At 59.9% G+C, this 11,706-nt stretch overlaps 1 protein-coding gene across 1 annotated transcript; it reads right to left on the bottom strand.

Moving 5' to 3' along the window:
• Positions 1-213: 213 nt before the first annotated feature.
• AANAT (aralkylamine N-acetyltransferase) lies at positions 214-7,580 on the bottom strand. Its single transcript, XM_068913542.1, has 6 exons — positions 7,125-7,580; positions 6,138-6,225; positions 5,930-6,000; positions 2,730-3,021; positions 1,843-1,997; positions 214-682 (listed from the first exon to the last, which is right to left on the bottom strand). The coding sequence occupies exons 4-6, from the start codon at positions 2,884-2,886 to the stop codon at positions 377-379; spliced, it is 618 nt and encodes a 205-aa protein (XP_068769643.1). The 5' UTR covers positions 2,887-3,021; positions 5,930-6,000; positions 6,138-6,225; positions 7,125-7,580; the 3' UTR covers positions 214-376.
• Between the last annotated feature and the right edge of the window lie 4,126 nt (positions 7,581-11,706).

The raw sequence follows: 11,706 nt of genomic DNA, 5'->3' as shown, positions 1-11,706 counted from the left end.
CGGTGCTCGCGGCCACGGCGGAAGAGGGCCGGCGGGCTCCTGGGGCTTGCTGCGTCCGGCGGGGACGGGCTCGGACGTTTTGGTCTGCAGGCCTGGAGGTGGTGAGGGGGGACAGGGCTCCCCCCCCCCCGGTGAAAGGCAGGCGCCTCAGCAGGGAGCAGCTCCAGCTGGGCCGAGGGGAGGGCAGAGCCGCGTAGGGCGGCGGGACGGAAAGGGCCCCCTCTGCAGCCGTCCCGGGGGGGCCGTTCCCGGGGACCAGCTCTGCCGCCGGGGAAGGGGCCGAGCCGAAGCGCTTCGCTCCTCTCCCGGCCAGCGCCGGAGGAGAAGCGGCCGAGCGCGGGGAGCGGGGGGGGACGCGGAGGGAGGCGGCGGCGGCTCAGCAGCCGCTGTTTCGGCGCATGAAGGCGTGACCCCGCACGGCGTGCTGCATCTCGGTGAAGGCCAGCGCGCCCACCGTGACCTCGCAGGGCCCCAGCGCCTTGAAGCCGCACTTGGCGTAGAAGGGCACGAGGAAGTCTTCGCACATGAGCACGGCCCGCCGCACGAAGGGCAGGCAGCGCAGGTGCCGCAGGTAGCGCCACAGGAGGATGGAGCCCTTGCCCTGCTGGCGGAAGGTGCGGTGCACGGCCAGCACGTGGATGTGCACCGCCGTGCCCCGGGGCCGGTGCAGCGTCAGCGCCGCCTGCGAGGGAGGGGAGCGCGCGTGAGCGAGGCTGGCGGCGGCGGGGGGAGCTGAGCCCGCGCAGTACCCCTCGCCGGCTCGCGGGCGGGACGGCCTGGGGCTTGGCAGAAGACCCCGGCGCTGCAAGGCAGCGGTTTCCTCTGCTTCCTTGCAGCCTTTTCGTGCTGCTTCTCGGAGCCGAGAGGCCTGCCGGAGATTTCGCCGCGGCTCCCGGCACCCCGGCGATAAACTGCCGCCTCTGAGTAATGGAAATCTGAGCCGGGCAGCAGCAAAGGCCTGAATTTCGTTCCCCGGCCGATTTGGCCCATCTGCTTGCAAATGATTTCATTAAAGGTGCCAGCCCCGAAGGCTCCCTTCGGCAACGCGGGGCGCGCGCCCTCCCCCGGACAGACGGGGATTTCGGTGCCATCCCCTTTGGTCTCCCCCTTTAATTGCTGGAGGCTTTTCAATGTTAAAATGAATGCTTTTGGTGGGGGGGGGGGGGCACATTTTAGTAACGGCGTCAGTATGAAAACAAGTAATGAGAAAGTTCATTTCCGCAAGAGCGGGCCGGTAACAATTAGCCTTACGAGGAATCTCTCTCCAGTATTGAACAAGCTCCAAATCGCCCGGAGAAGGCGATGAGCTTGTGAGGCGCTCTGGAGCTGAGCAGCGCCGAGGCAGGAGCCAGCGCGCGGCCGGGCGGCTCGGCCGGGTCTCGGCGGGCAACGGCCTTCGGCTGAGCCTCGCCCCGGAGCTGGGCGGCTGCATGGGACGCCGCGGGGCCAGGCGAGCCCCGTGCGAGGGGGAGCTGCCTCTTCGCTGCGCCCTGCCCTTCACCTCGCTGGGGAAAGCAGCTCCAGGAGCCCCGCAAAGCCAGGGAACGAGGGCACGGAAAGGCTGAACAGCTTGGGCAAAGCCCCTCCGGGCAGCGGGGCTGGGGCAGGACCTGAACGAGGGGCTCGGGCCGAGGCCAGCACCCCGGGCACGGCACCTCCTCAGGCAACCGGAAGGGACTCGGGCTGCTGAGCCTGGCACGGGGACGCCCCGGCGCTGGGCTCCGAGGAAACGGGTGGCTTTTCGGGCGAGTAACTTTGCCCCCGCTAGGCAGCCTGGGTGCCCGTCCTCGGCCCCCCCCAACCCCCGGCGCGGGCGAGGGAGCAGCAGCGGCCGGCTCTCACCTGGCTGAGCCTGTCCTGGTCCCAGAGGGAGCCGATGATGAAGGCCACCAGCCGCCCTTCCTCAAACCAGCCGAGAGACAGCTCGGGGCACAGCTCCAGAAAGTGGCGGATCTCGTCCAGGTGGAGCGGGCAGTCTCCGGAGACGGAGATGAAGGCTGGAGGGGACAGCGGTGAGCGAGGAGGCCACGGGACGTGAGCCTGTGCGCGCTGGCCGGGGGGGGGCCGGACAGCCCGCTGGCGCAGGGGGAAGGCTGGAGGTGATGGGGGAGAGGGCGCACGGCCGCCGGGTGGCTGCTCCGCGTGAGCACGAAAGGAGCTGGGTGGCTGCAGGGAGCACCGCTGCGGGCGCCGCAGCGCGCGTCGGAGGGGCCGGGTCACCCCCAGGCTGTCCCCTCCGGCCCTGATGGCTGCAGGGCTACGGCCAAGGCTAAACCGGTGCTTGCGGAAAGGAAACCTCCCCTGCGGCGGGAGAGGAGCAGCGCGGGGCGTCCGCAGCGGCGTTCGCACCCGTCGCGGCTGCGGGGGGAGCAGGGGCGATAGCCGGCAGCAGGGCGGCAGGTCCGCGGACCGTCGGCGTGGAGGGTCCCGCTCGGGGCCGTGTTTCTCCTGCTCTTTAGCTGCAGTATCCCCCACCTTGCTGGGGAGCCCTCCACGGCCTGTCCCACGCCGGGCGGCCACAAATCACTGCCGCTGACTCCCTCCCTCCAGGAACACGGGACCACAAATCACTGCCGCTGACTCCCTCCCTCCAGGAAGTTTTAGGGCCGCGGTGGGCCCGGCAGCGGCGGAGGGGAAAGTCTCCGCGAGCGGGACGCGGGAAGCGCCGGCGGTTCTCCAGGCAAAGCCACCGGGACGGAGATCCCCGCGGGGGCCGGGCCGCCCCTTACCTTCTCTCTCGATCTCAAACACGCTGACGGCATCCTCGGGGCTGAGGCAGCGAAACTCGCTGGCGGGCAGCGTGTGGCGTCGCTGGCGCCCGGGCGAGTTTCGGGGCGACCGCGAGTGGACGGGTTTCAGGAACGGCAGCGCGCCCAGCGCCGACATGTTCCTCCGCTCCCCGGCTTTTCGCAGCTCCGCTTATTTTGGGCGGCCTCGGTCAGCTCCGGGCCCCAGCGGTGTCGCGGCGCCGCTGCCTTCGGTAAATCTGCTCCGGTGCTCTTAGCCGGCTGCCGAAAATACCTGTTGATCGCGCACAGGATTAGAGCGCTACATCTATATGTAGGTAGAGGCAGCGCCCGCCCACCGGGGCCCCCTCGCCCGGGGCTGCCTGGGGAGCCCGGTGCGACTCGCCAGCCCTCGCCCCGTCTCCCAGCCAGCCCGTGCCAGGCAGAGCAGGAGGGAGCCCCGGGGACCAGCCGCGGCCCCGGCGGGCAGGCACAAACAGCAGCTCCAGGCGAAAGCCCCCCAGGACCCCCGGCGGGAGAGGGCCGGGCGTGCGAGCGAGAGGTTAGCGCTGCTCCGACACACGTGCACCGGGCCGTCGGAGAGCCAGAGCCTCCTCCCGGCAGCAGCCTGAGCTGCTGGAGATTTGCTCCTTTTGCCGGCTCGCTCGGCAGGCAAGCGGCGCAGCTTAGCCCCCGTTAGGCTCTTAGGTGGGTCCACGCTGGAAAACGTAGCTGAGCCGGGTGAAACCCGCCGCTGGGCTTTAGCCCCGGTGGCTGCGGCAGAGCCGCGAGGCTGCCGGCGGGGGACAGCGCGGGGCAGCCCTCGGCGCAGAGGGATTCCCCGGGGCCGTGCCCGGAGACCCGCCGCGGTCCTCGCGCGCCCCGGAGCTGCCCCACCGCCTCCGACAGCGCCCGCGCTGCGCCGCCGGCCGCATGCCTCCCGCTGAACAGCCCGGACTCGGAGCAGAGCCTGCCTCTGGGCCTCTCGTTTCATAAGCGATCAAACCAAATGAATAAACCCAGAGAGAACTGCGAACCGGCTGAATAACTCCTTGCTCAGCGCGCTTGGTCCGCAGGCGGCAGTAGCGGGAACGGTCCCCAAGAGCTGACCAGGGGCCGCTGAATACTCAAGCAATTGGTGGCAAAGCGAGCGTGAGGCCAGGGCATTTTGGATTATTGTTTGAGAGGTGCCGGCTTCCCCTGCTAATCAGAGGCTTGCCCGCAGCTACCAGGATTCGCAGAAACGGCAGCGTGACCAGCGCAGGCAGGGTGCAGGACGCGGGGATTGTCCACGCGCAAGCGCTGAGGGCTGGGCGCGTGAAAGGCCCCTCTGGTCCAGGCGGGCCAGCGCTGCGCCCCGTTGTCGACAAACTGCTGACTGAGCAGCGGCTGCGTCATCCAAGCCGTCAGGCCCGTCAGGAAGGGGGCTTTTCTTTGGCAGGGGAAATACTGAGCACCCCAAACGGCAGCGCCGGTCATCAAGGGGGACGTGCTGGACGAACTGAACTGGACCCTGGAAGCGGGTGTTTCATGCGCCCATGAAACGTGTAAGAGGGATGTAGAGCAGTGGGCAGACGAGAGGGGAGGGGACGGCGCCTGCGCTTTTTGTAGCATTTGTAGAGCTTATTATCAAATCTTCTGCAACTCCTCATCCTGCTAATTGGATTAGGGGCTCATCTGCTCAAATAAACCCCGGAGCAGGCAAGAAGGCCGTCTCTGGAAACCGAGAAAACCCAAGGGTGGTTTGATCCTGGGCGGTGCTGAGCACCTGTTCCTGGTTCCCAGGGCGCTGCTGGAGCCGGCGCGGAGGGCTCGCTGCGGGCGCCCGGAGCAGCCCCTCTCTGGGGCTTAGCGGGGCGATTTGCAGAAGCAGGATTAGGCAACAGGAGAGCGATGGTGGGACCACGGCGAGACTGGGCCGACTTCTCGGCAGCCGTGGGAATTACGGAGGGGGATGTTTGTTCGCTGTTAGCCCCTGTTAAACAGTCGTCCGCTATTGAAGAGCTGTTCTTTAGCGCAGATCACGTAACGGCTGTAAAGAACTGGCACTGCTGGCAAGTCCCTGATGGAGCCGTTCAGCTGTGAAGCTGGGGTTTTTCAAGCCCTTGTGTGCGAGTGGGTGCTCAGTTCCCGTTAGAAGGGGCAGCAGATTTCTCCAAGTGTTTTAGCAATTTCTTGAGATCCCAGCCAGCAACAGTCGAGAGCAGAAGTCAGTGATGTGGGGAAAAGGCTGCTCTTTAGTTTGTTTTCCTTGATTTTTTTCTTTCTGGCAGCAACCCCCCAGCAACCCAGGTCATATGGCTGTAGGGGTGATGTATCTGTGTCCGTTTTTTGGAGATGCTCTTTGTGCTTAGCTTTCAGGCCTCTGCAGATGCAAAGGGCTTCTATGTATGGGGAAACGCGTGTGCAGAGAAAAACTGAACAGGCTGTGCAAGGCAGAGGCAACTGCAGAGCAGCTGCCCCTTGGCAGCTCTTCGCTGGTAGGACCTGGGACCCTGCAGCAGCAGCCAGCGTCGTGAACGCATTTGCCCGTGGGACACATCTGACCTGCAGAGGTGAGGGAAGCTTGTCCCAAGTCACAGAGTAAGTCAGAACCAGAATTAGGAGGAAAACCCTCTCTCCTTGGCTCCGGAGACGGTCACCTTTCATGCCCCAACACAGTCTCGCCTGTGTTGTTCCAATCACTGATACCCCCCCAGTTTGCACATGAGAGAGATCTAAGCATGTGCACGGTCCCTAGAGATGCTCGGGGTAAATGAACAGGCAAGTCTGCAACAGCCACCTAAAGGCATCTTTTTAGTCTGTTACAAACGTCTGCCTGCACTGGGGGCTTGAATTTCTAAAAATGGGTTGGAAGCAGTACGGATTTATTCACCCCATTTTGGATTCAAATGTTCTTTGCAATAGAGACCCAACTCTCCTCACCCTGAACATAGAGGGCTTCATTGTGAGGACCCTTCAGATCTGGATTTTAATTGCATATATCTAAAAGGTGGGGATGGGACACAGGTTGTGATGAGAGTCACCCTCTTGTCTCCACCAAAGTCACTTTGCAGGCGAGCTGAGGTCAATTTACCAAACTCCCTCCCCACGGGGGCAATTCCCCGCATCCTGGAGCTGGCAAATTACAGTGGCCTCTGGGCCACGAGCTGTCCCCGAGACCGCTAGTCCCACTGGGATGCCACGGAAATGCTGGTGCTTACCGGAGGTGGCGTGGGATGGGGACCCAGAGCCGCTCCTCTGCCCAGGCTGGTCTGGTCGTGCCGTCTCGCAGCTGGCGAAGGAAGCAGAAAACAGCCTGCAGTGAATTTTGACTTGCCTCCTGCTCTTGTCTGCCGCAACTTAAGGAGCTCTTGCTTATATATTTGTTTTTTATGGAGCACGTGATGAAATTCTAAGGAGTTTACGAACCCGATGAAAGACAGGGAGAGGTGAGAGGCTTTAAGGTGACAGGCCAGCAAAAGGATCCCATCAGGCTTTTCTTCCCTGGCGTGACTGCCTGCAGAGGGATAAAGCATTTAGCTGATTGCTCCAGGCTGAGTCCTTGGTGCAAGCGGCAGCCGCCAGGAGGGAGAGCGGACGACTTAGCTAGGAAAAAGAGCAACGCACCAGGCCCGAGCGAGACCTCTGTGAAAGCAACAGGAGCCCGTCCTAAGCTAAATGCAACTCTGCTGAGCATGGATGCACTTTCTGTGCTTCCAAAAAATGTGCCTCCATTTGGGTGATAGACAGAGTCTGCACCTGAGCATGTGTGCTTAATAAATGTGGTGTTCGCTCTCCAGGTTCGGCTATAAATCACTCCCTTCCAGCGGGGCGAGGGGCCACGGAATAGCCCTCGCAAAGGAAAAAGTGCAGCCAGGGCGTCTATCACAGAGAGCCCGGGTCTGATCCTGTCCTGGTGAAATCCATGCAGCTCCCCCGGGGTTAAGAATTAGGCTGGAAACGGCCAGAATCAGACCTGGTAAATAGAAACCAGACCGCGATGTGCTGAGAGGTTTGTGGTGAGAACAAAAAGGCCGTTGGCCGTGTTGCCTGTGGCTGCCGAGCCGCAACATTTGGCTGCAACATGCTGTGAAATCACAGACACCCGGGGCCAGATGCGAGCGTCCCTCGCACATGGATGGAGGGCAGTATCTCAGGAGTCAGCTTCTTGCAGGATCAGGGCCAGCTCTAAAGTTTCTCCTCCAAGGAGCTTGCTCCAAAGACCAAGCACTTCTCCCCTGGGCAGCCTGCAGTCGCTGGGAATTATTACATAAGAAACTGGATAGGCAAAGCCAGCGATGTTTGTCCCTGCCAGGACAAGTGTAATAAAAGGGGGATTATCCCAGGCATGAGCTCCTAGAAAGGAAATTACTGGTGAGATCAACAAAAATAATAATTAAAAACCGTCGGCATCACCATTTTCATCATGAAGCAGATGCAGCCCTGAAAGAAACACGGCGTGGCCAGGCAGCGCCGGCTGCTGCCTGCACCTGAGACGTTTCCAGGCGAGCTCAAGACTTGCTTTAGTTTCCAGACACAGGAGGAGGGACCTGGGGCTAAATCCTTCCTTTCCTCTCCTTCTAAGTCTTTTTCATTGCATCTGAGCAGAAAGACAACCCAGCAGGCTGCTGCTCTTTAGAAAAGGTGTTTCAAAGCAACTCCTCAACCATTAAAACTGAACCTCGGCGGGCAGAGGTTGGCCCCTGGCTGGAGCACTCAAGCAGGGAGGCTGGTTTTGGTGCCACTACGGGTGCGTCCGGCTCGGTCCCTCGCTCCTTCCTCCTACGCAGCTGCAGAGGGTCAAAAACTCCATTAAATGAGAGCCACAGCAGCGTGCTGAGATTTACATATTTAGCAGCTCTCTCGGCCTCTTCAAAGAGCCCCGAGCTGTCACTCTGTCACTCTGCCAGGCTGTTATGTCCATTTGGGTGCCCGTTCAGGAAGATGGCAATTATCTCCGGGTAGGATTTGCAGTCGGGGTGACGCGTGGGAGGCAGATGAATCATTACGTTTTCCCCCTCTGCCAGGGCTTAGGAAGGAAGCGACACCGCCGCGGGAGCTTTTCAGCCGTTCTCATCTGCGCCGCGCTCTGCCTCCGTCACCGCCACGGTGCCGTCTTATCCTGGTGCTCTGGGGCATTAAGCAGCTTTTTGCAGCAGCAGCCGCCTGCCCAGTTTCTTGCCCTCCAGGGACAGGGTCACGCCATCAAAAGGGACACAGGTGACATCAGCGTCCTCCCATGTGGCACCGGCGTTCCTCTCCCAAACTTGCAGAATTACTCAGCCTCTTTCGACACCCTGCTCACCTCCCGAACGCTGGCTTAGCCAAAGGGACCTGACGTATCCAAAGAGGACCACGCTTTTCTCCTGGTCTCCGCAAATGGTGTAACCTGCCTGGTAGCCAAGCTCTGCAATTTTGCATCACTGCAAGGTCAGCCACAGGCTCTTATTTTATCCTCACTTGGCTTAGCTTTTTCACCAGCACTGCCCCAGAGAGCAGCATGCATTACGGCAGCAGCAGGCGCTCGCGTGCTGCCAACTTCGCAGCAGGATGTGGCTCTTTCGACTTAATATTCACAGCACTTGCCAGGCTGGTTACCTGCTGCTTTTACCCCTCAGGGGTCCCCTCTTTTGTTGTCAAGAGCGGTGCAAAATCTCTAGCACGTGCTGCAAAGCCAGAATGCCTCTGGCCTGCTTGATGAAGCAGGGTATTCATCGCTCCTCAGGAGCCTGCAGGCTGCCACATCAAAACAGCAACGCAGGGCTCCTCTGGCCCCTGGCAAGGGCCGGCTCTGCTCTGTGCTCTGAAACGTTAATCTGCAAATGCACGTGTATACAGATTTCCTCTGGCGAGCCCCTTTTGTCCCATCAGAGCAGCTCATGCCTCTTTTCTGAGGGTACAGGGCTGATTCCCACCAGAGACGGTCATAAAAAGCTGAGGAGGGGGTTGCTACTTCACAGGTCATTTGGGGTCCCAGTGACTGCTGGGGAAGCAGGCTTTGAGCTCTGGCTTAGACCTGCACTAGATCAACGGGAGTCCTTGCTGGGTTGGTAGATCCTGCTGTTAATCCCCTCGGCGGGCCTGCGAGGGAGGTACGCAGGCAGAAAGGGGCACAGTTTCACCCACGTCTGCTCGAGTACACAGCAACAGAGGCTCAGGCAAAAGCGGTGCCCAGCCCCAAGAGGCAGGGAGACGGGAACCAGTCGGGACCTCTTTTATCCCCTCCCTGGAGCGCAGACACTTGGCGGTGATTAGCCTAATTTCCTTCTCTCTGCTGGCTTGCAGTAGTTTATAACTAGGTCACCTACGCTCACGACACAATCCCCATAACAAAGGAGGACAGGGTTCAGCCCGGGCTGCGCAGGCTCCCCAGGAGGGAGAGCAAGGTGGCCCCTCTCGCCTTTAGATCCAGTTGTGACTTTGGGACGTGGCAGTTTGGTAACAGTTTGCTGGGTGACCCTACTTTTTTTTGCCTCTGCAGGAGCTCTCCTGCCCTGGCTCCTGTCTCCAGCCCCGGCACAGCACTGGTGGGAGCTAGGGTGACCCTTGGAGATCTGAGGGGCCTGGGTGCATCTGCAGAGAGGCCAGACCCCAAATCCCAGAGCAAGGCTAGGCCTGGACCAGCCCGGTCAGGGGATTTGCGATGTCTTGGGCTTAGCAAAGAGGACAAGAGGTGGGAACGGAGGAAGACTGCCAGCTTGAGTCCCTGCTTGCATGAAGTCACATATAAGCAAGATAAAGCCACTCTGAGGCCGTTTGTTGTAAGTGGTGGGGAGGGATGGAGATGTTTGACCAGGGCAGCACAAGCAAGGAGGGAAGGGCCAGGTAATCTTGTGCAAACCGGTCACGGGGCACTGGGTGCTTCTGCCCCTATCCTCCTGAGGCCCCTCTCACAGGGCAAAGGTGTCTCCTGCCACTCAGCCTTGGTACCTTTCCAGGCTCGCCTGGACACTGAGGACTCCTCTATGCAGCCAGATGCTCTAGGGTTGCCAGCCAGCCTGGTCCCGATCCACAGCCGGAGGAGAAGGTTCCTTTCCTCCTTCTCGTTGAGCACATCCCCATGCCCAACCCAGCTGATCAGGCTGGGCATGGACAAATTGTCCTCACCCTTGGCTGGGCACAATGGAGTTCCTGTAGCAAGGAGCGTCCATCAGCCTGGTCTTGCTCTTCTGAAGACAATGAAGGTGGGACCACATATTTCAATGGGAAAAATGAGCTTTAAACTTAACTTGAAACTAAATGGGCAATGGCAACAGGATGGAGAGGGTGGGTTGTCCTGGTATTCTGCACCCCAGCTCTTTCAAGCATGGGATATGGGCTGTATAGAAACATGTGTGCCTCTGAGAAAGCAGCAAAAGAAGCTAAAGATATCTGAAAGGACTGGCCAAGCAGGAGTTTTCCTTCTGCACAGTCAAGATCTGTGCTGAGAGCACACTCCCTGCCTTTTAGGTGAGGAGTTCCACTGTACGTCCCAAACCAGCGGACAAGACCCTGTCTGCGGACGAAGGGGTTGCAATGTACAGGTAAACGCCTGTTCTCCTTGTATGCATAAAGATCTGTGTCGTCCTCTTTCTCCCAAAACGCACGGCAGCCAGCAGGCCTGCTCCCTCGGGCCCCTTTGCAGCCCTGCAGCAGAGGAGCTGCAGCCCACGAGATGGCACCAGAGCCTTTCCTCAGCTGAGGTGACCGGGCGCCTTGCTGCAGCCCTGGCACCCCCGGGCACCCTGAAGGTACCCCTGGGTGCCAGGCAGCCCTTCGGCCCGCAAAGCCCTCGCAAAGATGCCCCGTGAGAGATGCATCTCACTGCACCCAGCACCAGCCAGGTCCTGAGGAGGAAGGGCAGGGCTTGCTTTTCACAAACCTCTCTGTGTGGAAGCAGGTAAGCCAGGGATGTTACCCAGGCAGTTTATTCGCAAGGAAGATACTGTGCTGCAAAGAGAGTAAGTGACAGCAATTCCTAAAATAGTCCAACACCAGCAACTGTCCGTAAAGGAGGAGTCTGCTTGACATGTGTCACTTGCGCAAGTGCTGGGTGTTCAGACCACCTGCTGAGTCGAGTTGGTTCTCCAAAAAAAAATCACACACACAAAACTGCAGGATGCTTCTTGGTGTTGCCTTAGTATTTTGCAGAGTGGTCTGACTTGCTGGGGTCCCTCAGCGGAGATGTGGGATCCAGCCCCAGAGAGCTAGTACTGCCTAGCTTCTTGACGGGGAGATGCTCACTAGCCAAGGACTGTCACGCCTGAAGCATCTCAGTGGTGTTAGCAGCCCAGGCCAGGGGCTGCTGGCTCCCAAGGAAAAGACGAGCCTTTCTTCAGTGCCACTTCCGAACAAGAGCACATCAGAGCCCTGTTTGAGCTCAGAGTGCAAAAACACACCCAGCTCGACTCCTGTTAGCAGCCAGCTAGCCCTGCCTTGGCCCCATTAAACCCCCCACGCTGTGAGCCTGGCTGGTTGTATAAGGTGATTGCTTGTATGGCTATTTGTGGCTACCTGAAATCCCGCTGCTGCTCTGCAGCGTGTAATTGCTCTGAAGAGGGACAGTTTCCATCTACACACAAGTTTACGCCCATTAACTATATCTATATTTTATAAGCAGCTGTTACTGTGTACATTAAGGAGATGATAAGAAACATCACCACGCTGGATACACATTGTGCTTTAGGCCTTTCGTGGAATGATGAGAAGGACATAACGCCAATTCAAATGGAAGAAGAGGGCATCTTGTACCCCTCCAAAGGGCCTGATCCTGTTCCCACAGAGAAAGGCCACAATTGTCCCTGACTTCCCAGGGAGGGAGGCTGGCACCAGGCCCACAGCACCTAGCGTGGGGGTGTGCCAGGGCTGTCTATACAGGCCTTGGGAGATGTGCCGCACACCCTTCCCCAGCGCAGCTGTGACTGAGTGACACAGGAGGGTGAAATGGTGCTGGCGGCACAGGCGCGTTTGACAGTGCTGAGCACTGATTTTACACCCCTCGTCTCGTTCACCTCACAGT

Source organism: Struthio camelus, chromosome 19 (assembly GCF_040807025.1).
Source record: "Struthio camelus isolate bStrCam1 chromosome 19, bStrCam1.hap1, whole genome shotgun sequence".
Taxonomy (NCBI): domain Eukaryota; kingdom Metazoa; phylum Chordata; class Aves; order Struthioniformes; family Struthionidae; genus Struthio; species Struthio camelus.
The sequence above is the reverse complement of the archived record's forward strand: the minus strand, read 5'-3'. Positions and strand labels throughout refer to the sequence as shown.